The 26,044-nt window shown below is 40.8% G+C and overlaps 3 protein-coding genes across 7 annotated transcripts; 2 read left to right on the top strand and 1 right to left on the bottom strand.

Moving 5' to 3' along the window:
* Positions 1 to 204: 204 nt before the first annotated feature.
* On the top strand, positions 205 to 8,154 carry slc8b1 (solute carrier family 8 member B1). Of its 2 annotated transcripts, none has more exons than XM_086314209.1 (15): positions 205 to 602; positions 2,941 to 3,093; positions 3,635 to 3,687; positions 4,046 to 4,103; positions 4,671 to 4,776; positions 4,863 to 5,030; positions 5,739 to 5,852; positions 5,950 to 6,021; positions 6,134 to 6,264; positions 6,362 to 6,503; positions 6,599 to 6,720; positions 7,084 to 7,237; positions 7,332 to 7,412; positions 7,504 to 7,568; positions 7,667 to 8,154. In XM_086314209.1, the coding sequence occupies exons 1-15, from the start codon at positions 444 to 446 to the stop codon at positions 7,856 to 7,858; spliced, it is 1,770 nt and encodes a 589-aa protein (XP_086170335.1). In that variant the 5' UTR covers positions 205 to 443; the 3' UTR covers positions 7,859 to 8,154. The 2 variants fall into 2 exon arrangements, with proteins under 2 accessions (XP_086170335.1, XP_086170333.1); XM_086314207.1 differs by having other exon boundaries at positions 5,947 to 6,021.
* A 114-nt stretch (positions 8,155 to 8,268) lies between these two features.
* tpcn1 (two pore segment channel 1) lies at positions 8,269 to 21,763 on the bottom strand. Of its 3 annotated transcripts, none has more exons than XM_086314203.1 (26): positions 21,084 to 21,763; positions 17,312 to 17,445; positions 16,062 to 16,238; positions 15,233 to 15,346; positions 14,452 to 14,582; positions 14,088 to 14,176; positions 13,928 to 13,962; positions 13,733 to 13,791; positions 13,437 to 13,536; positions 13,202 to 13,318; positions 12,964 to 13,088; positions 12,825 to 12,873; positions 12,666 to 12,727; positions 12,525 to 12,571; positions 12,385 to 12,441; positions 10,936 to 10,989; positions 10,727 to 10,799; positions 10,357 to 10,464; positions 10,097 to 10,258; positions 9,907 to 10,022; positions 9,733 to 9,779; positions 9,575 to 9,643; positions 9,266 to 9,362; positions 9,042 to 9,181; positions 8,872 to 8,952; positions 8,269 to 8,785 (listed from the first exon to the last, which is right to left on the bottom strand). In XM_086314203.1, the coding sequence occupies exons 1-26, from the start codon at positions 21,172 to 21,174 to the stop codon at positions 8,642 to 8,644; spliced, it is 2,478 nt and encodes an 825-aa protein (XP_086170329.1). In that variant the 5' UTR covers positions 21,175 to 21,763; the 3' UTR covers positions 8,269 to 8,641. The 3 variants fall into 3 exon arrangements, with proteins under 3 accessions (XP_086170329.1, XP_086170330.1, XP_086170328.1); XM_086314204.1 differs by lacking the exon at positions 21,084 to 21,763 and adding an exon at positions 18,560 to 18,860; XM_086314202.1 differs by lacking the exon at positions 21,084 to 21,763 and adding an exon at positions 17,524 to 18,541.
* drc10 (dynein regulatory complex subunit 10) lies at positions 21,133 to 25,156 on the top strand. Of its 2 annotated transcripts, none has more exons than XM_086314211.1 (5): positions 21,133 to 21,763; positions 22,644 to 23,291; positions 23,388 to 23,624; positions 23,720 to 23,791; positions 24,700 to 25,156. In XM_086314211.1, the coding sequence occupies exons 2-5, from the start codon at positions 22,665 to 22,667 to the stop codon at positions 24,991 to 24,993; spliced, it is 1,230 nt and encodes a 409-aa protein (XP_086170337.1). In that variant the 5' UTR covers positions 21,133 to 21,763; positions 22,644 to 22,664; the 3' UTR covers positions 24,994 to 25,156. The 2 variants fall into 2 exon arrangements, with proteins under 2 accessions (XP_086170337.1, XP_086170336.1); XM_086314210.1 differs by lacking the exon at positions 21,133 to 21,763 and adding an exon at positions 21,839 to 22,012.
* Positions 25,157 to 26,044: the final 888 nt, after the last annotated feature.

Below are 26,044 nucleotides of genomic sequence, written 5' to 3'. Positions count from 1 at the left end.
GAGGCAATAAATGAATAGGCTGGTTCTCTGGAGTATAGACCTCTAATAAACTAAGCTTTTAAATACACATATTAACGTATTTTAACAGCCTCGTATTTGCCGTTTACCTTTTGCTGTCTGCATTCCAGCACTCGTTCCTTTGCTTCTTCTGGGTTTACGAGGAGTCCGTGAACGTGGCACATGTCTGATTGGGAAAGCAGTGGGAGGAGTTTTAGAGTAAGGTGTACAAAATGTTCAACGGGATTGAATCTGAGCTTAGACTGTGTGAACGCTTGAAAACAAGTTATTTAAGACCAGTAACAAATACGACAACCGGGACATGTTTTTGAGATCTTCGACTTAATTTTTAGGCTAACCGCCCGGGAATTAAAAGAGTAAACCAGCCCACGGATGTCCTGTTAGCTTCCCAGCAGAATGGAACTGGCTCCGGGATAAAGTGAATCATGTTTTGCGGTATTTTCTTGCCACTTTTCGTGGTGCTGCCGTGTGGCTGGCAGCTCACCTCGGGCTCAGAGCTTTTACGAAACGAGTCTGGTGTCCGGGTTGGAATGGCTGGACGTTGGTCCTCACCGGTGATGGCTGAAAACAACAACAATGATGAGGTCAGTGAAATGTTTTTCTTTGCTTTTGCTTGGAAATGAGCGTGTTATCTGTGAGTGCTGTATTTTATTATCAGGTGTTCGTCAGCTGCTTGTTTTCTGGTTCAGGTCAGCAAAGTTTTTTTTTTTTTTTTGGTTAGTTTTTTTTTTTCACCTGTCACATGATTAGCGAAAGCTAAGGGCGTAAGTCAAGTTTGATCGCCTTGGTTCACATCCGTCAGTAAACTATAGACCCTCAGTGCAAAGCTGAAAAGAGCACTGAATGTGTGTGGTATACAGAAGGACCTCTGCATGGGTGGGTGGTGTGCTTTTTCTTGTTTTGCAGTGGATGAAAAACATACACAAAATTTGATCTGACATCTCATTCTGATTAGGGAATGTAGGTGTCTGATTTAAATCAAGTAAATCGAGCCTTCATGCCAAGCATAATACACACTGCAGTTTACCACTCCTCATCAAGACAGGTTTAGCTCAGGTAAAGCATCCCATACTCAGGACTCCCATCGGTCCACAGTTTTTGTGAAAATACGAAATACCCAGGGCCATCAGCTGTCACAAGCGGAAATGGTTAAGTCGGGATCTGAATTGAGTGAGCCTCATCCTCTAGTTTCTTTTTAAAAACTATATTATTTCACTCAATTCTTGACCCCCTTCGTCATTTTATTTGTTACAGTTTAGCAGTTTCACTCGTCACATGCAGTTACGCTGAAAAGGTATGCCATATATGTTGCCTTAAGGAAACTTGTATGGCAAGTCTTGTTTTTTACGTTTTCCAGTAAAGGTGAATTCAGGTGTCTGTTTATTGCTAAGGTTGTAGTGGTTGGCGTTGTACTAGACTGAATTTTAACGAAATGTGCAAATAATCATCTGGACAATATCAGTTTATCACAATCTATTTCTGTAAAGGTGATGAGTAGACTTGGATTGCATCAAAGTTACACCTCCGTTAGAGGGGTGTGTGTGTGTGTGTGTGTGTGTGTGTGTGTGATAAGACAAATTTGTTAATGTGGTCTCTTGGTATGCAGGCCCACTGTAAGCAGTGATCCAAAATTAAAGAGCTTTCTGGTGATTTGTTATTTATCACCTTATATCATGATTGGATGCATCTCAGTGCTGTTAGATGATGATGATGATGTTGTTGTTGTATCAAAATGTAGCGCCCATGTTCCACCTGTGGCTCAGGGGATTGGGAAGCTCATCTGTAACCGGAAGGTTGCCGGTTCGATCCCCCTGCTCTCTCTGTCCTGGTCATTGTGTCCTTGGGCAAGACACTTGACCCTACCGCCTACTGGTGTTGGCCAGAGGGGCCGATGGCGTGATATGGCAGCCTTGCTTCTGTCAGTCTGCCCCAGGGCAGCTGTGGCTACAACTTGTAGCTTGCCTTCACCACAGTGGAATTGTAAAGCGCTTTGGGTGCCTAGAAAAGGCAAATAAATGCAATCCATTATTATTATTATTATTATTATTATTATTATTATTATTATTATTTATATTCAGATGGATTTGTAGTGTGATTTCATTCATATTCAAATATATAAAGCCTAAATATATCTAAAAAGTATATAATGTATAAAGCCGGTTCAGATAGAGGGAGAGGAGGTGGAGGTGGTCAACAAGTACCTCGGGCTGTGGGTGGACAACAAACTGGACTGGTCATGCATCACAGAGCACCTGTATAAAAAAGCCCAAAGCCGACTGTACTTCCTCAGGAGGCTGAGGTCTTTTAACATCTGCAGGAAGCTCCTGAGGATGTTTTACCAGTCAGTGGTTGCTGGAGTACTTTTCTATGCTGTGGTGTGCTGGGGGAGCAGCACAGCAAAGGAGGACTCATCCAGGCTGGAAAAACTGATCAGGAAGGCTAGCTCTGTGGTCGGCATGAAGCTGGACACTCTGGTGACAGTGGCAGAGAAAAGGACACTAAAAAAAATTGCTGGACATTATGAACAATGCTGGGCATCCTCTGCACACGGCCACAAACAACCAGAGGAGTCTGTTCAGTGACAGGTTGCTTCTTCCAAAGACAAGAACCAACAGACTTAAAAACACCTTTGTCCCACACGCCATCAGACTGTTTAACTCCTCTCTGGAGGGGAAAGGGAGGGGAAACAGGAGGACAAAGGAGGGGGGACAACTAAGCTGTAGTGCCTCTTCACTTGTATTCTTATTCGAGGGATTAATAAAGTTTTATCTTATCTTAAACACAAAAATAAATGAATGGTACACTCACCTTCATCAGTCATTACGAAAGAGATGCACATGTTGTTGTTCCACTGTTTAAGCCACAAATGATTGCGTGAAAATGTTGAGCCATTTAGATAACTGTGTGTGTGTGTGTGTGCAGTGCGACTTGGTGATGAACTACAGCGTTGCAGACCGCTGTGCATTCGTGAAGAAAACACCAGACTGTTCAATGGAAGATGGCTTCATCAATTACCTTGAAGTGGCCTTCTGTCTGCTGCCTCCCAACCTCACACCACTCACCATCTCTTTCTGTGTAAGACTCTGAGTTATTTCTATATTATTTCTATAACAATTAAGCTGGGAGAGACCAGGTGGTATTATCCTTTTAACATATTGGTCACCTTTTTACCTTGTGAGCTAAACCGTTTTTTAAATGTGGGTGAGAGGTGTTAGGTGCTTCTGTTTTTGGGCTTGGTTACTGTTTGTGAATCAACATAAAACTCACATGAGGAAGTAAACTTTGCTTCAACAGAACTAGGAAAACAATCAGCGTTTTGCTTTAGCTAAATGTGTTTTCATAATGGTGGATATTTTCCAGTTCCCCTGTTTGCAAGATACCCAAAGTCTTAAATGGGATTAACTGAAGTGTTTGGTTAAAAACAGTGTAAGTGAGAATCTGCAAATGAAACCTAAAAGAGAAATCTGTGGTCAGGGACAATATGACCAATGTAGTCAGTGTCATGTTTGTAAATGTAAAGGCACTCACACCTTTTTTTTTTTTTTTTTCTTTTCTTTAAACAATAGTTTTTACCTCACAAACCAACAACTGCTGTCTTTTTTCTGCTTCTCCACAGATTATATGGCTCTTCTTTTTGTTTATTATTCTGGGACTTACTGCCTCTAAGTTGTAAGTGTCGCTGGTGTTATTCAACACACACACACACACACACACACACACACACATCATGGTTTCAGCGAAATGGTCGTGCAAAGAAAAGTCACATGAGTGGAGTTTTCACTACTGTTTCACTTTTGTTGCAAGATTGTGAGATTTCCTCAAAGAAAGAACTGTTGCTTCTGTTTTTTGTTTATTTATTTATTTTTAAACCTACCCACTTCACTTTACACACTACTGCAAAGAAGCTGTTGTGTGTTCAGTGAAAAGTATCTATTGAGACATAGCTTTTTTGTAAATTGAGGTATTAAATTATTTTGTTTTCTCAATAAGATTATTGAATTGTATTTATTTTTCCCCCTCTCTCCAGCTTCTGTCCCAACCTGTCTGCCATCTCCTCCAGTCTGCGCCTCACCCACAATGTGGCCGTATCCTTTCTCTCCATCGCCTGAACACTACCCATGGGCTGCAGTCTGAAGTTTCTGTTTGACCTCTTAGACTGTTAAATATTAGAATATACAGTACTGGGCAAAATTATTGATCTACCTTTTTTTTGTTTCTTTTTCACTTCTTTGGAAGTGTGCAGCTATTTATTGAAATGTATGGAAATACAGACTAGAAGATGAGAAATAACTGAGTTTGTGCAATTCTACACTGCTCTAATAATGTTGACGCCATGAATACTTTTACACACAGTGGAAACCAATTTTTTTTTTTTTTCTATCAATATCACAAAAAACACTCACTCTACTGAAAAGTATCAGTACAAGAACTGGACTGAAAATGAGTGTAAAAGCAGCAAATGTTCAAAGAAATACTTAGAAATGCCTTCAAAAAGTCTGGAGAGCTATTGCTCAAAACCAGATTACGAGAAAGTCTGGCTCCTTGGAAGCCAAAAAATAAAGAAATAAGGGGAGGCTCAAAACTTTTGCACACTAATGTTTATATTATAGTTTCTGAGAAGAATATTTTCCTTGACTGCTGTCTGTGATCAGGGTGTGACATTTCTGGCTCTTGGTAATGGAGCTCCTGACATCTTCAGTGCCATTGCAGCATTTTCCCACCCGCACACAGCGGGGTTGGCTGTCGGAGCCTTATTTGGTAGGCACAGACTCGCGCACGCTCACACCGATATGTAAATAAATTTAAAAACGCCTTGAGATGTGACAGCCTGTTTGCCTTTCCAGGAGCCGGGATATTTGTTACTACAGTAGTTGCTGGCAGCGTGGCGCTGGTCAAGCCTTTTGCTGTAGCTTCTCGTCCATTTCTGCGCGATGTCATCTTCTACATGGTTGCAGTGTTTTGGACTTTCCTCATATTGTACAGAGGAACTGTGACGCTGGGAGAAACACTGGGTATACAGCGACACACGCACACATGGTCTTGCATTAATTATGCATCCTATTTGACCTCTCGATTTTTCTTTGTTGGTCCGGTTTTAGAAAGCTTCTCATTGAATTTTGAACAAATATTATAATTTTAAATCTTTACATTTGTTCTAATTTGCCATCAGTGAATCCTGACTAGACTCGACAGCTCATTCATTTTCACTTTTGTTATTCTGCTTCTGACTTTTGTCTGAGTGTCAGTCAGTGGGCTGTTAGAAAAATGACTTTTGTTTCTTACGAGAACCACACAAACATCTTAGCGTAATTAAACACGTGATCATTAGTCATCTGTAGTCATAATACTCCTGATCTCAAACATGGCATGGTGGTAAATTTGATTAATTTGTCCTGAATACGACTGTGTGTGAGCCTTTAGTCCTCATTAGTTTTTACCACTAATGACAAGTAAACTTAACACCTTCTTTCTGCTCTTCACAAATTGCAATATCCTGTGAAATGTGATTGATCGTGAGCCAGATCAGCGGCTATGTCGTTGGTCTGGTTTTTACAGCTTAGGTGTGAAACCCACAGGGCCAAAAAGAAGAGGTTAATTAAAACTAGTCTTGACTAGTTTTAATTAGTTGGAAAACATGTCTCTGTGTGTGTGCTTGCTTGCGTGTAATGTTCATCATCCCTACATGTCTTTACTATAATATCGTTCTTTCTTTTTTCTAGGGTACCTTGGCCTCTACGTCCTGTACGTCGTGATTGTTATCATCAGTGCGTTCATTTACAACCGGCAAAAGTATTCTGACAACACGAGTGTCCAGAATGTTACACATGTTCCAGGTTGGATATATAAACACACACTCTTACACACAGACAAATAAAAACCACACAGTTCCAAGTGATGTTGTTTTTTTGTTTTTGTTTTTCTTTGAAGCAGACTTTCATTCGTCTGACTCATCAGATGATGACGTTCCCTGTCTGACAGGCAGGAGTATTCATCAGGAGTATGGTAGGAATGCAGCAGCCTCCATTTAAAAAACAAACAAAAAATAAACCCAAAAGTAAATTTACTGCAGCACATTCCTGAGTGACAGATCATAATTTACACCTGTGTGTTGCAGAGTCAGAGTATCGACCACTTCTGCCCTACTCTGAGTCTACAAGTCAGATCCTGCTGAGCTCTTTGAATCCAGTCGACAACCGTAGGTGGAGGAGGAAATCATGGAAGTGGAAAGTCCTTAAAGTATTCAAGGTACTGGTTCACAGACTTAAGTGAAATCCAGTCAAAACTTGTCTTTCAATGTAAATTAAAGTAAATTATTCTGTGGTTCTTGGTCTGAACCCATCAGACTCCTCTGGAAGTGCTGCTGCTGCTCTGTATCCCTGTGGTTGACCCTGACAAAGAAGACAGAAACTGGAGACGCCCCCTAAACTGCCTCCACCTGATCACTGCTCCTGTGGTGTGTGTGCTCGTCTTCCAGTCTGGAGCATGTAAGTGCTTAACATTTTACAACAGAAGCAGCTTGAAGTCCTAGTCTTAATCAAAATAAGCATATGATTAAATTATTTTCTTTTTAATTTATCAGATGGAAATTATATGATCCAAGGGCAGTTTCCCCTCTGGCTGCTGTTTCTCCTGCTGGGACTTTTTGTTTCTGCTATTGTCTTCTGCTCAACCAGCAATGACTGTCCTCCAAGATATCACTCAGTAAGTGCGTGTGTGTGTGTGGACTAAGTGTGTGGAGAATAAGTATGATGATTACTCCTTTTTGTAATACTGTAGCCAAGTGGGACAGTGGTGCAGTAGTTGGCACATATCAGTTTCAAGCCCCTCTAGCCCCCCCCCTCTGCACCTGCCTGCTAATTAACACAAATTAAGTACAGCTGAGGCTGATGGATATCCGGTAATTGCTGGTTTTGTTTTAGCAACACTGCCATCAAGCTTCTAAGGTGGCTTAAAATATTTGCGTTTCTCATATTGATTCAAGATTAAAGCTACATCACAGGTCTTTACATTTATGCTATGATGATACTTGTTTGTAAATTTCTTGTCCTTCCCCTCCCCTCCCAGTTCTTTGCTCTTTTGGGGTTTGTGGTGAGTGCAGTGTTGATCAGTGCGGCGGCCTCTGAAGTAGTCAGTCTTCTGCACATGCTCGGGGTTGTGCTGCGTCTGAGCAACACTGTGCTGGGATTGACTCTGTTGGCCTGGGGAAACAGCATTGGAGGTAATGCTTAAAAACTTCATTCAGTATTTTTCTCCAAAAACATACTATATGTAACTTTAGTTGTTTAAAAAAAAATTGTGTCTCTTATTTTCAGACTGCTTTTCTGACATCACCATCGCTCGGCAGGGTTACCCACGGATGGCTATATCTGCCTGCTTTGGAGGCATCATTTTCAGTATCCTTGTTTTTGTGACTCTCTGTAAAACAACACCTATCATGCATGTATAAAAGAGGCTTTTAGTATCCTTGACTCTTACTTCCTTCAGACATGTTGTTTGGAGTGGGTTTAGGATGTCTGGTGCAAATGCTCCAAACACATGCCGACGTGCAGGTAATTTCCTCTAAGAAGCAGCGTAATCTAACCCAAGCTACACGAGCCTGTTTCAGACACTATGAAGATAATAAGCCTTTGTTCTTGTTCCTTCTCAGGTTGAACCAGAAGGTTTGCTGACATGGATTCTTGCAGGATCTCTGGGTTTGTCTTTGGTCCTGTCCTTTGTCATCGTTCCACTGTGCCGCTTCCACTTGGGTCGGGCCTATGGCATCTTTCTCCTCATTTTCTATGTCATCTTCCTTATCATTGCACTTCTTACAGAGTTTGGCAAGATTCGTGTTACGTAGACCTGATGCTGCGGCCGGTCTGAAAAATTACAACTACAACTATTTATGCACTATTTTTTTTTTTTTTTTTTACAAGAATCAGCTGTAACCTTTGTTCCACTTGACTACTACCCACAGAGTTCCTGTGGTTGGATAATGAAATCAGGCGAGCAAAGTCTGCTCAGGGAGGACTGAAACGACTCACACTGTGCCTTTTGTAATTTGAAACACTGAATTGTCTCCATTAATTATTGATCTAAATGTTAATGACTTGTGCATGCTGCTTTGGGGTAATTAAATGATTTTGGTTTAATTTTTTTGGGGTGTATGTGCTTTCATTTTTTTTCCCCTCTAACTTCTCTAAATAGAGTAAATAGGTAATTTTTACAGCCAGCAGTGTTATAATCCAGCAACATCAATGAACATCACAGTTTGACAAGTTCTAACAGTTTATTCAAATAAACTCAAATACATTACAGAATAAGAAGTTATATAAAAGTAAAATATTATAAGTCTGCTGAGACATTAGTTGAGGGAAAATGTCATAATTTGTTCAGTTGAGCTAAAAGGAGTATTAAGTGTTTATATAGTTCGGTCTTTGGAAAACTCAGTGGGTGTGTTAATACTGATCAGAGGAGTCGTTAAACTAAGGCATCAGGTTTAGATGCGTCATGGTTTACCATAGGGCACAAAAGGCCAACAGCAGTATATGCACACATAATATGGGAGTCCAGGCTTCCTGATTTTGCCTTTAAAGGAAAACGTTGGAATGACAATGTGCATGTTTCCCTAGCAAACTTTGCATTAATTGATGCTGTGAGGTCCAGTCTGTGAGTTGAGCTGAGGCTCTGGGAAGGGAGACAAGTCAGGCATGGGGCTGTCTGGATCCCGCTCCAGGCTTTGGTCTGGTTCAGGCAGGGCTTCCCTCGAATATTCTGCATACCACTCCTTAAGAAACAACACAGAAAAGACCAACACATCATGATAGTCCAAGTCCTGACATGGTATTCAGGATTACATCTTTAGTTTCTTACCTGTATCTCCTCCTCGTACATTTTCATGCTGAGGTCGCTCTTCGTCCTAGACCTGCGACCTAGGTACACTAAAGACGAGTGCTGCGCACAACAAATCAGGAGTAAAAATTAATTAGAGGGACTTAAAGAGCAGAAGAAGACGACTTCTTGCTGTTTGCGTGTGTTCTTACCCCACTTTTGTCCATAGTCTGTAAGACTCCCTGGAGAGAGCTGAGGGAAGACGATCCTGGGCACATCTGTTTGTACAGCTCGAGAGCGGCGAGAACGTCATCACGACTCACCTCTACTTCAAACACGATCCCATTCTCATCTACAGCGTGTACAAACACATTTAATTTAGATCCTGGCTAACAACTCTTAACCTGCATACAATCTCACACACACTCAAACCCACCCTCTGGATTTTCTAGCGGTTCCCGGTTCTTGCGACTGTAGTTCATGCGGAACACAAATGCATCTAAAATGAACGCCACGATAATGGTCATCACCACCTGCACAGACAAAACATTGTATGCAATATGGTTACATTCCCACACACTGATTCTTCAGTAGATTATGCAGAGGACAACATTAAAGTAAGACTACACAGGCTCCTCAGGGCAGGATAGAAACATTGAAAAAGGAAAAAAAAAGGCTTCAATTTGTCTCAGATATGCAAAACCTCTGAGTTTTGTTTTGTTCCTCTGTTCGCATTCCTACTCACCATTGTAACTATATAAAAAGTCATGAAGTACAGACGGCTCCAGTGGCTCGTCATAGACGTCACTCCTTCCTGTGAAAGAGCAAAAAGCAGTCAGACACCCGACGATCTGTGCTCAGGCTGCCGAGTGGCGACAGATTTTGAACCACAGATAATCTCACCATAGTGATGTACCAGTTGTTGACCACGGTCAGTTCAAACAGAGTCACTGGAGATAAACAAAAAATGAGTAAATGTTTTTAAAATTCTAGAAAACATAACGCACATGAACACACAACAGATGTAGATAATATACAAAGACAGAATTTTGACAAAAAGGAAAAAGGGATTATTACCAAAGCTACTGAGGATGTTGTTGAAGTTATTGAGATAATAGTAGCCCTCTTCCAGCACTGTTTTGTTGCCTTGTGTGTTGTTGATCAGTCTGTAGGAATCGGCCACTGTGCTCGTACTGAGAGGGAGAGAAAAAAGGAAGAATAAATTAATGAAGTAATGAATCGCCAATGGAGAGACACGACTACTCACTTGCAGCAGTTGGGGTAAACCACATCTGCAAAGAACTCCATTCCCACAATAGCAAAGGAATAGTAGAAGATGATTAATGTCAACCCTAGACTGGCCATCCTGGGGAAGAGCTCAAACATGGTGTCTAAAACATTACGATACCTCTGCTTTATCTTAAATAACCTGCAAAAGGCAACACACAGAAATTTGAATGTAAAATTAATTACTATTGCCATTATGTGCATATATGCTGTCACGTTAAAGGAGATTGAAAATCATACCTTAGCAGCTGAAGCGGTCTGAGAATTACAATAAAGTAGAACGGCTCCTTATCGAAGGCAAGAGCAATGAGGCCCAAGAAGGCAAAAACCGTCACAGAGAAGTCAAACCTGGACGGAAGAGCACAATGAGGATTACCAGCAAAAGCAGAGAAACAGGGTTTCATATCAGCTCAGAGGTATTTCTGTGATTTTCTTTTAAATATAAGTAGGCCTACTGAAAAACAACATGTCACGTTTAATTATTAAAGATTCCTAAAATTTCCACACTCAAATGGAGTCTGTTGATTTAGACATTGTTTGTGTTTAACAGAGTGCACAGTTTGAGTTTTGGATGCAGCACAGATTTGTGTTTTCAATGTGTGTTACTCACAGATTCCACCCAGAGCTGAAATAGGCAACTGGCCCCAAACCTGATATTTTCAATAACACTTCTACACCATAAACTGAAAGTGGAAGGACAGACACACAGTGTAAACGACTGTAATTAATCCTCGACACCTTATGACATTTTAATACTATCTGGACTTTCTATGTGGGGTGCAGGGTTTGGGTGGGGAGGGTGCCATGCAGCCTACTTACTGGTCAGAAAAACAATGTAACTCCAGGGAACCAATTTGGACCAGGAAAATCCACCTGCAAGAGGAGAGGAAGGTAAAACACCTGGAGTATTGGAACACATGCCTTAGTACTGTGCAAGTACTGTGCAAAAGTCTTGGGGCATTTTTTTAAATATATTGCCAGGAAATTAAGCGCAGTTATTCACTGGAACACATGTAAACATACGTGTATAAAGCAAAAACTGAGTTTATACAATTATAAAGAGCTTGAAATTCAATATTTGGTATGACCACCTTTATTCTTCAGCACAGCCTGAACTCTCATAGGCATAGGTCTTCAGGAATACTGACATTCAAAGCTCTTCTTTGGATGTTGGCTCCCTTTTAGTTCTGCTCTCCATCTAGATGATCCCACACTGCTTCAATAATGTTGAGGTCCAGGTTCTGGGGAAGCTAACCTACCTAGGTAGATTAAACACATTGCCAGTGTGTTTGAGTTCATTGTCATGCTAAATAATTAAGCTGTTGTCAGTTAGACGTTTTGCAGAATATACTGCATGATGAATCCAAATCTGGCAGTACTTTTCTGCATTCACAATCCTGTCAACAGCCCCAACACCACCGGCTGAAATGGAGCCCCAAACAATGAGAGAGTCTCCAACATGTTTTACAAATGGCTGTAGACACTCACTGTTGTACTTCTTTTCTGACTTCCTCTGTACATACTGACAATGATTTGACCAAAAATGTCAAATTTGTGTTCTTCAATCTATCAGACACATTTTCCACTGATTCAGTCCAGTTCTTGTGTAATTTGGCAAACCTCAGCGTTTTCTTCCCATTTCCCTTCCTCAAGAATGGCTTCTTGACAGCCACCCTTCCACTGAGACCTTTTCTGATGAGGCTTCAGTGAACAGTAGATGGATCGACTGAACGGCCAGATGCATCTCTCGGGGTCCTGCATCAGGTCTTTGCTGAATTTCTTTCAATTTCTTAAGGACATGACTTTCAGATGTTGTTCATTTGTGCTGTTTTTCATAGATTCAACTATAGAAATGGAAACAAGTTATCCCTTTCTACATCAGGGTGCTAGTAATAATATGCCTAAAGATAGAATATTAATAATTATTATTTTTCTGCTTAGTTGTCTTTTATGTGTAGACACAACACTGGTTCATCCCTTGAGTTAGGGGCCTTTTTTATCATTGAATGAGTCATAGGTCAGAGTTAAGCGGTTTATCAAACAACAAAAACATTCCACTGAAAACAGTCAGGGATGAGGACTGGCCTAAGTAAAAAAGCAGCCAATGTCGAAAGAAAAACTTTTAAAGACCTCCAGAAAGAATGGAGAACTATTGCTCAAAACCAATTTAAAATGACAAGAAAGTCTGGCTCCTTTAAGGCAAAATATCAAGATATGAGGGGTTCGTGACTTTTGCACAGTACTGCAGATTACGGTTAAAGATCTTACTATTCAGCTGGTACGTCTCCACAAGGATCCAAACACCGTTGATGGCCACCACCACATCTACAGTCACAAAAAAACTTTGATAAGAGACTTTGATCAGTATCACTGATAGCAGCTGGGAGAAGATCAATGATTACACTTACACATAGTATACTGAAAGGCCTTTGACTTCACAAGCAAATGGATACCTAATAAATTGGAGAGGAAAGTATCCACAATAAGGGATCAAGAGCCAATCTTATTTTGCCTGACAACAGAAGAAAAGAGAGAAAGAGAACTTTCCTTTGAAAATGAGGAAGGCTGTGTGTGGAAGATCATCAAACCAGTGTTCTCCACTGCGACGTGCCTAAACAACACACAGATTGACAGTAAATGTATATTTGAATCAACCAGAGGAGCACAAAAATAGAGCAGCTACACAGCAGAAATGTCAGGCTAATTACCTTCCATTTAAGGCCAGTGACCTCATAGAACTTATAAAAGTCCTGCAGGCTGCAACAGAACACACCACCATTAAATCAGTGACAAAGCAAATCAATGTAAAAGGATTTTCATTCTGAGAAGTGGAAGAGAGACAGTTACCTGAGCATGGGAGCCCCTGATGTGTTAAGAGCTTTGTAAGTGAGGAATCGGTCTCTTGCAGACATGCGTGGTCTGTAAAAACGCATCAGACCATCGAACTGCTTCAGAGACACACCCATCGGTCTCTGTGTAACACAGAGAAACATAAGAAAAGCTTAAGAAAACACCTGACAGTGTTAAAGAAAAAGGAAAGACATGTTACAAATAATAATAATAATAATAAAAAAAACAGGCCTACCTGACGGCTAACTAACAGCTGAAAGGCATGGTCGATAGCAGAGCGTTTGTGAAGCAAGAGAGATTTAAACTTCATTTTCTCAACATCATTAAATGTATCAAACACGACCGCCAGGAGCTGGAGAGGGGGGCACAGACGGCGATGATGAGTAACTGGGAAAACTTCAAGCCGTGTGTATTTTCAATAGGACTCAAAGACATCTCAGAAATTGTGAAAAAAAACAAGCTTCTTCTACCAGGTTCATGATAAAGTAGAGCTCGATAGAGAGGTATACAATGAAGAAAACACAGGACCAGCGGTTCTTGGAGTATGCTGGCATCATCACATCAGGGAAACTACAAAAGGGAAAGAGAGATGTCATCAGATGCAGACCGAGTCATAAGATGCAAAAAAAACCAAAAAACTGTGGAAGCAGATTAAGCAAAAGTGGTAAAAGGATTTATGAGAAGCTCTAAACGTGGTGAGCACTGCTTACATGCCCCATGTGTAAAGATAACCAAGCGGCAGTAGTACGTGTATTGCCGTGCTTACTTTGCTGTGGTCAGCAGCACAAACAGGCTGACAAGGCTGTTCTCCATAGTGTTGAAGTACTGTGGTGAGAGGATAGGGTTCAAGACAGGAAATATGACCAGACACAAAACTGGCACAAAGAGAAGAACCACCCAAATCCCTGAAATGACATAACTCAAACAAACTCTTGTAAGTGAGATGGAAGACTCAACATACCGGATCAGAGGTGTTCGTGGAGAAGAGACAGAAGCCTGGAGGACACAAAGAGCTAATCAAATACAAACATTAACAAAAACAGCGTTTCCTCTGCTTGAATAAACAAGTTTAACAAATAGAGGACAGAAAATAATCAAAGTGTTTCTTTATGCACTCTTACCAAGAATAGCAAATATAACCATGAAGAAAAGCAGCAGCAGGAGGATGTCAATAAAAGGCGGGAGAGACTGGAAGATCTGACGCAAGTTTCTGATTGGATGAAAGAAACCTCGTCAGTGACAACTGCCTTGTGGGTGGCCACAATAGAAAACAAAAGAACTTCTCAGAAACATTTGTTAGTAAGATAGATGGAGCTGAAATCTCACTGAGTTTGTTTAATTTTGTCTGGCTTTACAAACCTACAGAGTTGAGTCACCGTTTTCTTTCATATGACAAGACTTTTGCTTGGAGCCCGGGCGGGGACGACTAGTCTCTCTGTTCCCGCTAGTATTTTCCAGTATGCAAGTCAAATGGTCATTATTTACCTGCGCACAGCACCACAATATCTACAGTCCACCAGGAATATTGGTCTGAGCGCTCTGGTCACTCGCATGTGAGAAGTTTGTCGGATCAGAACCACTATGGCCTCCACAAACTGTACCAGTAACACACACGTCTGTGCAAAGAGAGAAGACAACATGTACAGTGTAGGATAATGAAAGCTGAATCCCAAACTATAACATCAGATCTGCAGATAGCAAAGTTTAATCGCCTTTCTTCAGACTAATCCCTAATTTAGACGTCTGTTGGGAATCTTTGTATCACCTACGTAAGTGGTCAACGTCGTTGCTCACATTTATGCTTGTGTGTGTGTGGTGTGTTACATGTTAATTAGCGTGTGGTCCTGTCCCGATGTTTTATACGCGATGGTAACTGATAGAAAAAAAATTAAGTGCTGCAAATGTTTTTCCCTCTTGGGTCCTCGCTTTTTGTTGTGCTCAGTTCGTGTGTGTGTGTGTGTGTGTGTGTGTGTGTGTGTGTGCGTGTGTGTGTGTCTTTTCCCCAGAAGCAAACATATCTGTCCCTCTGTTTTCCCATTTTTTTGTACATTCCCTCATTTGAAGTCATCTGAGATTATTAGTAGATACAACTATGGTATGAATTTGAAAAACCCAGTTGACTTTCTTTTTGAGTTATCATATTCACGAGGTTTTTTAGAAAACATGACCTCTGACCGTAACTGAGATCCACACAATGTAACAGCAACCCGACTGCCACACACACACACGCACAATAATTATGAAATTATTAACATGTAACAGTTACCTTAACCATTGTCCTCTTGTGCCGTATGAAGGTGTGGAAGCCTAACCAGCGGAGTTTCATGCATAGCTCAAATGCCACCATAACCAAAGCCAGCAGCTCCAGCGTGGCGTGGACCTGAATGACATCAAATACACAAGTTATAAAGGAAACTAGCCACTCATTAGTCATTTTGTTAGGTACACCTATTAAACTGCACATCAACACAAGTCTTTAATGAGCCAATCACATGACATATCACATGGTGTTTAGGCATGTCAAGGGAACCTGCTGGTAGAACTGGTGTACACAACATGAAAGCATGGATCCCTCCTGTTTTGGGGTTATGATTCATGATGCTAGTGGTGTAATGAGAGATATTTTCTAAGCACACTTTGGGCCCCTTAGTACCAACGGAGCATCCTTTAAACAAACCAAATTGTTGCTAATCATTTGGATGGCTTTATGACCACATTGTGCCCATCTTCTGATGGCTGCTTCTAGCAGGACAACACACCATGTCACAAAACTAATCTCAAACTGAGACAGAGAATTCACTGTCCTCAAATGGCCTCCACAGTCACCAGATTTCAATCAGAGCCCCTTTGGGATGAACTGGAGATTCTCATCACGGATGTGCAGCCAACAAATCTGCAGCAACCGTGTGATTCTATCATGTCTATGAGCAATTTTTCCTGCACCTTGATGAATCTGCAGAATTAGTACAGTTCTGAAGAGGAAAAGGGTCCAACCCAGTGTTACCAAGATGTAAATTAGAAAGTGGCCTGCGACTGTAAGGTAAAGTTGTGTTATTAGTTCATATTAGTATGTTAGCGAGTAGAGATTCACTCACATAGACATCCAGGCGCAGTGAGGGTACAGCAGGAGCCTCGCACAGTGAGAGCATCAGCAGCAGCAGGCCTGTCAGCAGCTCCATCATGTAGAACAGGTGGTTGTGCGCAAACAGGTACGCCGCAAGTGCCTTTGGGTTTCGAGGGTGAGTGAAGAACTTATCATTGTTCTCTCCTTCCTACACAGAAAATGTAAAAGTTACACATTTGTGCATACAAGTTGGCAAAAGTGATGGATGGATGGATATGAACGTTTCTAATTTTTTAAACAGCTTTAATTCCCAGAGTGTTTTTTTTTTTTTAATTGGTTTTTCAATTTTTTTCTTCCACGGGAGACATAACAGAAAATGTTTTTCTGCACTTAATTTAAACTGAGCAGAACTCAACATTCAGACCAACGATGTAAAAAGAACTTCTCAAAGGCATACAAATGCACAAGTGTGCTTACGGTTATTTGTACTTTGCAGCTCTTCCAATGATTTAAAACAGGCCAACCAAATCTAGGAGCCACTGCCAATTTTAGAAAGTAAAACATTCAGACATTGATAAGAGACACACAGATAAATATTGATTGACAGCAGCTTTCTTGTCTGATTTATCAGTGTTTATGAGTTTGTTCTTTGACATTAATTTTGCACTGGTTGGATATTCAAACATATAGTGAGAAAGAGAGAGACTTTAAAACAGGAATTTATTTGTAATAAAGATTGCTTCTTTCCCTAAAAAGAAAATTAAAAGCAAACCGACCAGTACTGGCCAACTTGGCATCTCCATCGTATCAGTTCAAAGGTTTTACAAATCAATAATCTACATTCTGTTGAATGTGTCGATACCATTATAAAAGTCAGATTTTTGCATAAACGCTGTGTATAAATCAACAAATCTGCCAATAATCAACCAATAAAATCAGTCGGGTAGAATTTTTACACCAATTGTGGCTTTTTAAAATACAGTTACAAAACCTTATGAGGTTATGTTTTTGTATCAGCAACAAGACAAAAACCCCATTTTTGGCAAAAAGTTCCTTTCATGTACATCAACACTGCCTTTGTATTTTATTTTGCACAGTTTTGCATGTTTATAGATTTATAACATCCTGCAGCTTTTCAGGATGTAAATATAGCTCACGGGGAGAGGACAAGGTCTAACTATCTACAAGTAATACAGTGTAGAAGGTATAATAAAACTATAATGTGATCATGTGAATGAGTGCATACACTAATAAATGCAGCAATGCTCTGGTTGTAAATACCTGCAGGTAGATGGCTGCCTCTTGGTAGTTCATCTCCCAGCTTTGTCGCAAGGACACATTTTGGGATCTGTAGTTTTGTGGGCCAGGCGTTGAGATCACAGCGTTGTTAACTACGTCATAACTGCCTCCTCCATCTGGAAGACAAGACTTAATTGTGAGTGTTCTCATACACCCCTTATTTATGTGAGTCACACAAAGGGGTATCCGCCTACCAATGCATTCTAGTTCTAGCTGTAAGGCAAAGGATGAAGTCACTACAGGGCTCTCGATATGCGACTGATCTTCACGGAAACCAGCTGCCTGTGTGTGCGAACTCTCCATTTGTCAGTCTGGATTCATCAGCTGTGTGACGGTATTAACATCCCTTACTTCCAAGGACCAAGTGTACATGTGTGTCCCAGTCACAGTATGCTGGTCTCGTTCCAGCATCAATACACATCTGGAGATACAGATGGCCAGACATTCCACACAGACCTGATGCAAACAACAGAAACCAAGTCACAAGTGGATCTGGATGAAATCCTTACAGATCCGGAAATATCCCGGAGATCAAAAGGACTCTGGAGAGCAGACCCCTTTTAAAATGATCACAGATGCTCTTGAGGTTCTGCACTTGTAGTTCTTTGAGAATCAGTTGCTTGTTTTGGAACAAAAGTCACACAGAAGAGTGATATTACATTTTTTGCCAGACTGAAAAATTACCTCCTCCTGACTCTGTGGCACAACATGAACCTTGATCCCAGTGCTGCCAGTCAGTAATAAAGTGTGCTTTCAATCACATCACATTTGCTATTAAGCCTCTGTCATACCACAAACAGGATGCAGGCACGAGACAGAAAAACCACAAAAGGAACTGATTTTGCAATACCAGACGACAGCGAGTGACTAACTTTGGAAGACACGAAACTCCTATGTTAGGGCTTAAAACACATAAACATAATATCGTATAAATTAAGTCAAGTGACCAAGATAAAATCCAGACAAAGTCAGTATTCAAACTCAAGCCTGGTCCCAGGTTCTTCCTCAAACAAAGCTGTCCCTCCATGCGGCTTTCTGCAGCTGCATACTTTACTCTGGCGCAAGTCTGTTGGGGTACTCTTCCCACACACTGTACATCACATATTTTCTCTTCGGGCACGACTCCTTAGAATCCAACGTGCTGCAGGTCACAGATGTTTTCTATCCACCATGACAGCAGCAGACTGAGCTGAAACGAGAAGCTTAAGTTCCAATCCAGTGGCAGCCTACCCGTTACTCTGACAGAAGTACACCCATCGTCTGCTGTGTACCACTCCGACCACGCATTTGTTTGAGAACAATAATACGTTTGAAGCTCCCAGTCAATAACACAGTGACGTCAGGCTCACATAAACAGATCCAGCAGTCATGTCTACTTGTCCCAGAAAAATAAAGGGTCCGGAACATGGGCAATAAAAACTAAATTCCTCACTTCTATCCAAGCATGTGATTTGTCACTCAAGTGATAAGAGGCAGCTTTATTTCATAGAGTCCAGGTTCATACTCCCTCTATTTCCAGAAGGCTTTGGCAGCAAGCAGGCAAGAACAGCAGGACTTGTCCCACTTGTACACCACTCCCATATATGACAGAAAAAACACTCCTCTCCTCTTCCTGTTCATGCCAGAGCTAGAGAAAATGATACTCACTCACACACACGCACACACACACACACAAACACACGCTACCCATATGCACCGGGGAGGGGCTGAGGGGCACACAGTTCTAAGCTGAGCCAGCAGTTTTTCAGATGGGTCATTTTGTAGCTTATATGTGAGGAAAACAAAGGCAGCAGGATTACTATGTCAAGCAGATGCACAGATACTCATACATGCTCCACCCACACGTGATCCCAGAGCCTGGTGGACAATCTGTTTTCTCCATTCAAACAGCAGAGCCTGGATGTGCAACATATATGCAGCTGACTGTCAACATTACAGCGCTTCTGACTGCACCAGTGCATTATGGTAAGTTAAAAAAACAACATTAACTCCATCTATAAACAGCTATAATAAAATAAACAGTTTATGCAAACGCTCCTCTCTGAATACTGTAGTGTACAGTAAAAACAACCATCAGAGTTCAATACTCAGCTGACATTTTATCTGGACTACCTTTAGAAAAGTATTGATCGAACTGTATTTGTTTAAATACCTGGTGTCAACCATCCAAAGCGATAAACAGCGGCACAAGAGAGATGAAGAAGAGAGTGCAGGCAAGGTGGAGTGGTTGGAGACAAGTGCCAGGGGTGGTTTGTGACAGAAGGACATACTGCTGAGTTATAAGAAATACTGTTCGCAGAAAGTCATCGCCTTATTTGTCTGATTAGAAGAGAACAGAACATACTGGAGTTTTCTGCCCCATCTCAGCAGGAGCAGATAAACAGGGAGCCAAGGTCGTAGCTTAGGCGCCGTGTGAGAGAAAGCATGTGATTGTTTAGGCTTTTATGATTAGGTGGGGGCCACTAGAGGCTATAAGAGTTTGATCAATGCTCCACCATTTTGAGATCTGATGCTGTCTGCGTACGGTGTCCATCTCCCACGCGTGTGATCATTAAAATCATCGTTTGAATCAACCCGGCCGGACCAGTGTTGTTATTGTGGTTTTTCCTCTTTCTCCATCCCCAATATTTGAATCCGTAACAGTTTACAAAATGATAGTGAGACCTGCTGCAATGTACAGTTTGGAAATAGTGGCTGTGACAAAAAAACAGAAGGCAGAGCTGGAGGTGGCAGAGTTTTGATTAGGAGTCACCAGAATGGACAGGATTAGAGATGAGTATATCAGAGGGACAGATCAGGCGGTGGGCTTAGGAGACAAACTTCAAGGGGCAAGGTACAGTGGAGAGATAGTGGATGTATTTAACAAAGGATCCTGAACATGGAGCTGCCAGGCAGGTGAAAAGGAGGAAGAGCACAGAGAAGATTCAAGGGTGTAGACAAAAAGAGAGGGTTGCCGGGACAAAGGAGGATGTAGGAATAGGGTGAGATAGAGGGAGATAATCTGCTGTGGTGACCTATGAAGTGAGCAGCCAAAAGAAGAAGAAGCAGACTGAACCTGTACAGAAGTAGTGATTTAACTTATTGAATCTTAGAAACTTGGGTGTGTTGTAATTTTGACCCTAATAGTGTATTTAAAATGTTGGGGGTGAACGAACCCCCAACACCACAGCCTTCTTAAAGGTGGGGATTATTACACAGGTGTTACACAGGAGTGCATTAGTTTTGGCCGGGTGTGCTTTCTCAATGGGATCTGTGTATTACTTGTATGTCTACTGCGACAGCATTACAGTAGAGACACCAAACCTCCCACCCACTCCATGACATGTTGGTCAGTCACAGGAGCTCGTTCAGTGAGAGACTGAGATTACCGAAAAGCACCACTGAACGACACAGGAAATCATTCCTGCCTGTGGCCATCTCCCTGTACAACGCATCCACTTAACACACTGTTTGCTGCTACAACTACACATGTTTCTTTTCCAAATATTTATTTATAAGTGACTTATGTATGTATGTATGTATATATATGTATATATTGTACTATTCTTAGTTAGCGTATTGTCTGTCTTGTCTTAATGTTGGTTTAAAATGGAGCACTGTAACAAAAAATAATTTCCCCCAGGGATCAATAAAGTATTCTGATTCTGATTCTGAAACCACTTCCCCCGATCATGTTCCTTTCCTTGGTGTACATGTACATTGTTTGCATTGCTTGACTACAGAGTTATGTGATGATATCACTGTATAGACTTACTTTCGTCTCCTCTTTCAGGCTCCTCGCTGAGCAGACCACTATTTGCTTCGTCCCAGGTTAAGATGAGAGGCACATCGTCGTCAGTCTCCATGCTAGCTAGCAGATAAACAGACTGCAACCTGCTTGGAATTCCACCTTTTTGTCAGACTTAATAAAAGCTACCTAACAGCTAAATAAGTGTAAGGTTTTCTCCGCAAACAGCAGTAGAACTGCACATCTTGTTGAGGACGGACGGCAGGGTTAGATATTAGCAGACAAACCGAACAGTTTCTATCCTGTGTTATATGCAAGTTCAAATATCGATAGTAGAATAGTCAAAAACAGGCTCTAGCGCCTTTTACAGTATGCTACACAGACATGGGGTTGGGGAGCTTACAGATTTGGTGTCTTCCTTGTCACAAATATCTATCTCCGATTTAACTGTCTCGCTGTCACGCAGGCTAATAAGCTGTCCGTCTGGGTCCATCGCGGCAGCACCATTTCCGCACAGCTACACAACTAATTTGATTACACATAGAACGGATAACCACTCACAGCTAATTGACGTCTAGCTTTATCTTTTTGAGAGCAACATTATGTACAAGAACGACGCCGCAAAAACTCTAGAGATACCTACAACTTATGGGCAGAACTGGATAAACAAACTTTTACGACACTAGCAGCAGTTAACGGCAGGCTAAGTAAGTGACCATGCATATTTCCAAAGTAAAAGTCGGCAATTTTAACACATCATAGTATATTAATTTAAAGCTAATACCTGTATGAATTTGTTTGAAATGTGGTAAAGTATTCATATATATGTGTGTGTATATTTTGTCAACATAAGCAATCTGTAATATGATCCAATGCTGAAGCGGTAAATGGCTATTTGGTATCCTAGCAACAGGAAAACAAATAAAACCCATACACTTACTGAGAGACGTCTACAGGTATGTAGCTTAGCTAACTTTGTATATTACACAACTAAAGTAAAAGCTGCTTATGTGCCACAAGCAAACAAAAACCGAGAACAACCTTTTCATTTTTTTAATTTACGATGTGTAGTTTAGAGCGTTTAGTACTCACAGTACTATAGATACTTAACTGGCTCGCTAATAAGAAAATTAATTTACCAGGTATAAAATAAAACCGATACAGTACTTCACAAAGAGCCCGTGACTTTAGACTAAAACTGAGATAGAAAAGTAACTTCTCTTATGTGTAAAATACATTGTCAGACAAGTTTTGTTTAAGCGATTTCTTGATTCAGCAGGTCTGACAGTAATCCGACAAGTTAGTGAAAGTAAACTGAGCTTTCCAAAAATGTTTTAATCACATGATTACATACTTTTTTGTCCCTTAATAAATTAAGTCATCATTTAACAATTGCATTTTTTTTATTTAGTCTGGTTGTCTTTGTCTAATATTAAAATTAGTTTTCTGATTTAACACAAGTAAGTGTGACATATAGAGTAAAGTGAAATATACGAACTCGTGCTAAATTCATTCATAGAACACACTGCCTTTATCAAAAGCTAAGACACTGTAGACAAAACCAGACTTCTTTTTTTTTTTTCCCAGTCGAAGCCACTGAGTGTTGACATGTCTGAAGATTGGTTTGCATTGCTGCCAAACAGCCAGTCAGAAGATGGTTGCTTGGTACAGAGCAAGCACCTCTCTAGTGAGGCTCATATTATTTTAAGTACACTTGAAAACTGCATCAGTAAAATTGAGACCGCAGCAGCTCTGCCCGCTCTCCTCCACCTTAACAGTAAGTCTGAGATTGTTGACAAGGACTTGAGCAAGGCACTTGAAAAACATCGGATTTTAGTGGAAAGACTGGAGAAACTAAAAAGTCTCAAACAGGAGTCCGTTGAAGAACAAATAAGAGATGCCAGGATCGGAGGAGAGAAGGAGAGAGCTCAGCTTGGGAATGATCTCAAGAACTCTGTCAGGGATATTCTCCGTTATTGCCGAGCCCATTCAGATGGCATTATTGGCTTGAGGGCGGAACTAGATATAAAAATAGAGGAAAAGGAGTACAAATTAATTAAAGGATTAAAGGTGCTTCATAGCCACATGGTAGAAAAGTTTCTGATCAGCCCGGACGAGGAGCTACAGCTCATCACAAAGCAGAAAGAGTTTTCATCCTCTGCAAAAGATCTGGAGAAAAATATTTCACTGGAGGAAGAAGAAGTAGCTAAAGCTATACAGCAAGTAGATGCTGAGGTAAGGTGTCAAGGCTTTTTCATTAGCAGCTAGAGAAGCAGAATCTTCATTTTTTTCCATCTTCTCACCTCCTATCCATTGCTTTTGACATCACAGATTTCCCAGAAAGAGAACACAATCAAACACTTGGAAAGTTTGCTGCAGGCGTGCAGCCCTCAAGAAGGTGATGTGTCAGATGATAACATGTCGCCTTTTGAAGACAAACAGGTGCAGGCACACATTCAGGTGTCAAAGCTGAAGCAGGACCGTTTACAGCAGGAAATTGATCAACTGAAAATTCAGCTCAAAAATGTTGTGCTTGAGAACAGACAGGCTGAGAGATTACTCCAAGAGGTACGTTTAGTGTAACAATAAGGTTTCATGTTTTACTTGTGGTAGTGTATTTGGTTTTCATTAAACTCATGTTCACTGTTCTTGTTTTTTGGCAGAAAAATGAAAAGATGCAAGGGAAAATTGACTCCTTAATCCAAAAGTTTGACAACGAAATAGGAGAAATCCAGGTACAAACATTCCACTGCAAAGTACCAGAAATAGTCTGTAAAATATTAACATGGGGTCTTTCTACAAACTTATTACTCATTACTATATTCAGAATATGTCCCTAAAATATTATGTTAAGGTTATCACAGTTGCACAGTATGTGACACCTCACAATAAACTGGGTAAACTGTATGCCACAGTATCCTGGCTAATCCATGCAAAGTTGTGACATTTACTGTATTTACAGTACAGTACCAGCTCAATATTAACACGTGACAGCCCTGTACACTTAATGACAAGTTTTGACACCTAAGGTTATATCAATAAAGATGTAGTTTGATGACCATTAGAATAGGTTCCTGTATAGAGAACAATCCCAGTCAGTTTGTTCAGGAAGCAGGCCTGAAACCACTCAGTTCAGAAAAGAAAAACAATGGTTACCCCTAGTAAGCATCCAATGAGGAAAGTGTTTACACATTTAATTTTCAATTTTACACATAAAACTTATATTTATTCTATGAGCTCTTTGTAATTGGTAAATCAGCTGGTTCTTATATATAACGTTTCTACTTGAGCACTCAAAACAACTTAGGTTCATAATCTTGCCCAAGGATACTGTGGCATACATGATCTGCTCTATCACAGCATATAAAATAACATCCAAGTTTCTATGCTTTAAAATCCAGAACTGTTGTATTTACTCTTGTATAACATCTGGAAATAAAGGTGTTGTCCTGGGTTTTCTTTTAGGTCATTGTTACCTTTTTATGTCCTTAGTAAATTAAGGATGCTCAGTGTCAGTCAAAGCATTTCTTATATTTTCACCACTTTTCTGTTTTTTCTTCACTCCACAACCATATCCACTGCCATCTCCCTCTTCTCCACTTTTGACACAACACACCCCCAATGCCACCATCACCTTTCTTAGGCCAAACTGGAGGTGAATGAAAATGCTTATGAAATGGAGGACAATGAGCGGAAGAAGTTTGAGAAACCCTTTGCTACCCTGGAGATGGAGTACAATCAGATCCAGGAGAGGAGGCGGCTGGCTGAAGAGAAGAGACAGGAGGAGATCAGAGAGCTGGAGTTGAAGACCAAAGCTGCCATTCTGATCCAGGCCTGGTGGAGAGGCTACAGCGTTCGCAAGGCCTTAAAGAACAAGGCCAAAAGCAAAAAGGCCAAAAGGGACAAAGGAAAGGGCAAAGGCAAGAAGACCAAATAAACCATGCCTTATTGCATCAGTGTTTCTTTGCCAAGACACACTCCTCTTGTAGAGTGTGAATGTTGTTTTCTTTTTAAATGAAGTATTTATGTTTCCAGCAAGAATTTCCTGTTTTGTGTGTTGAGTAGTTTCTGTGGCTCTGTGTTACTTATAAAAACAAAAACATTCTGAGTTGATGTTGTCAACATCATTAGAGTCATTAGACTGAAAAAACACCAGATAGAGTAGCATTTTTATTTGTCAATGTCAGCAAAAAAGAGTTTGGCAGTTTGGATGTGAATTCAGCTCTGCATGGGTGTGTTTGATTGACTTCTGTTAACACATCTGTAGTTCTTTTGCAGCAAATGTCCACCACATGTAAACTCCACTTTTCACTGGAAACACGTGAAATCAGCCAAATCACCGATCACCTCAGTATAAGAGCTGCTGTTGAATCTAAAGGCCATAGGGGGGCAGTGCAGACCCCTGTGTGCTGAATGATGTACATTACATTGTTGTTATTTGGTAGTCATAAACAGAAAGCAGGGAGTGAACCCCTGGCATTGCATATTTATTGTTTAACCCATCAATCTAGCCTTTCTCTTCCTAATTATCCTTATCCCGAGTAAACGCCGGATGGGTTAACACAGAGAGATAGGCATCCATTCACACTCACATTCACACCTATGAGAGAACCCACGCAAACATGGGGAGAACATGCAAACTCCACACAGAAATGCCCCAGCTTCACTCACTGTGAGGTAACAGTGCTTAAAATCTAAAAAGCTGTTACACTTCCCACTAGATTCACATCAGAATTATTAGTCAAGCTCCGGTCATTAGAACAAGGTTCTATTGGTTACTCACTGAAGTCAGTAAGTGTATTAAGGTACACTGTGAAGTTATTAGAGTACTCGCCAATATTTAGGTTTCACAGTGTAAGATAAGTCACAAGAATCTACAAGTTCACTGCCTTTAACTCTAAAGTTCAGTGAACTCAGGACTAACTTTAAATGAACTATTCAATGATAATTATGTGGATTTATAGGTAAAGAACGGAAATTTACTTAAA

This window comes from Aulonocara sp. 'chitande type north' Nkhata Bay, linkage group LG12 (genome assembly GCF_057382095.1).
Source record: "Aulonocara sp. 'chitande type north' Nkhata Bay isolate Kocher_YH1m ecotype deep benthic linkage group LG12, A_spYH_male_GT1.1, whole genome shotgun sequence".
In the NCBI taxonomy this organism is placed as follows: Eukaryota; Metazoa; Chordata; class Actinopteri; order Cichliformes; family Cichlidae; genus Aulonocara; species Aulonocara sp. 'chitande type north' Nkhata Bay.
This window is presented reverse-complemented; position numbering and strand designations above follow the sequence as displayed.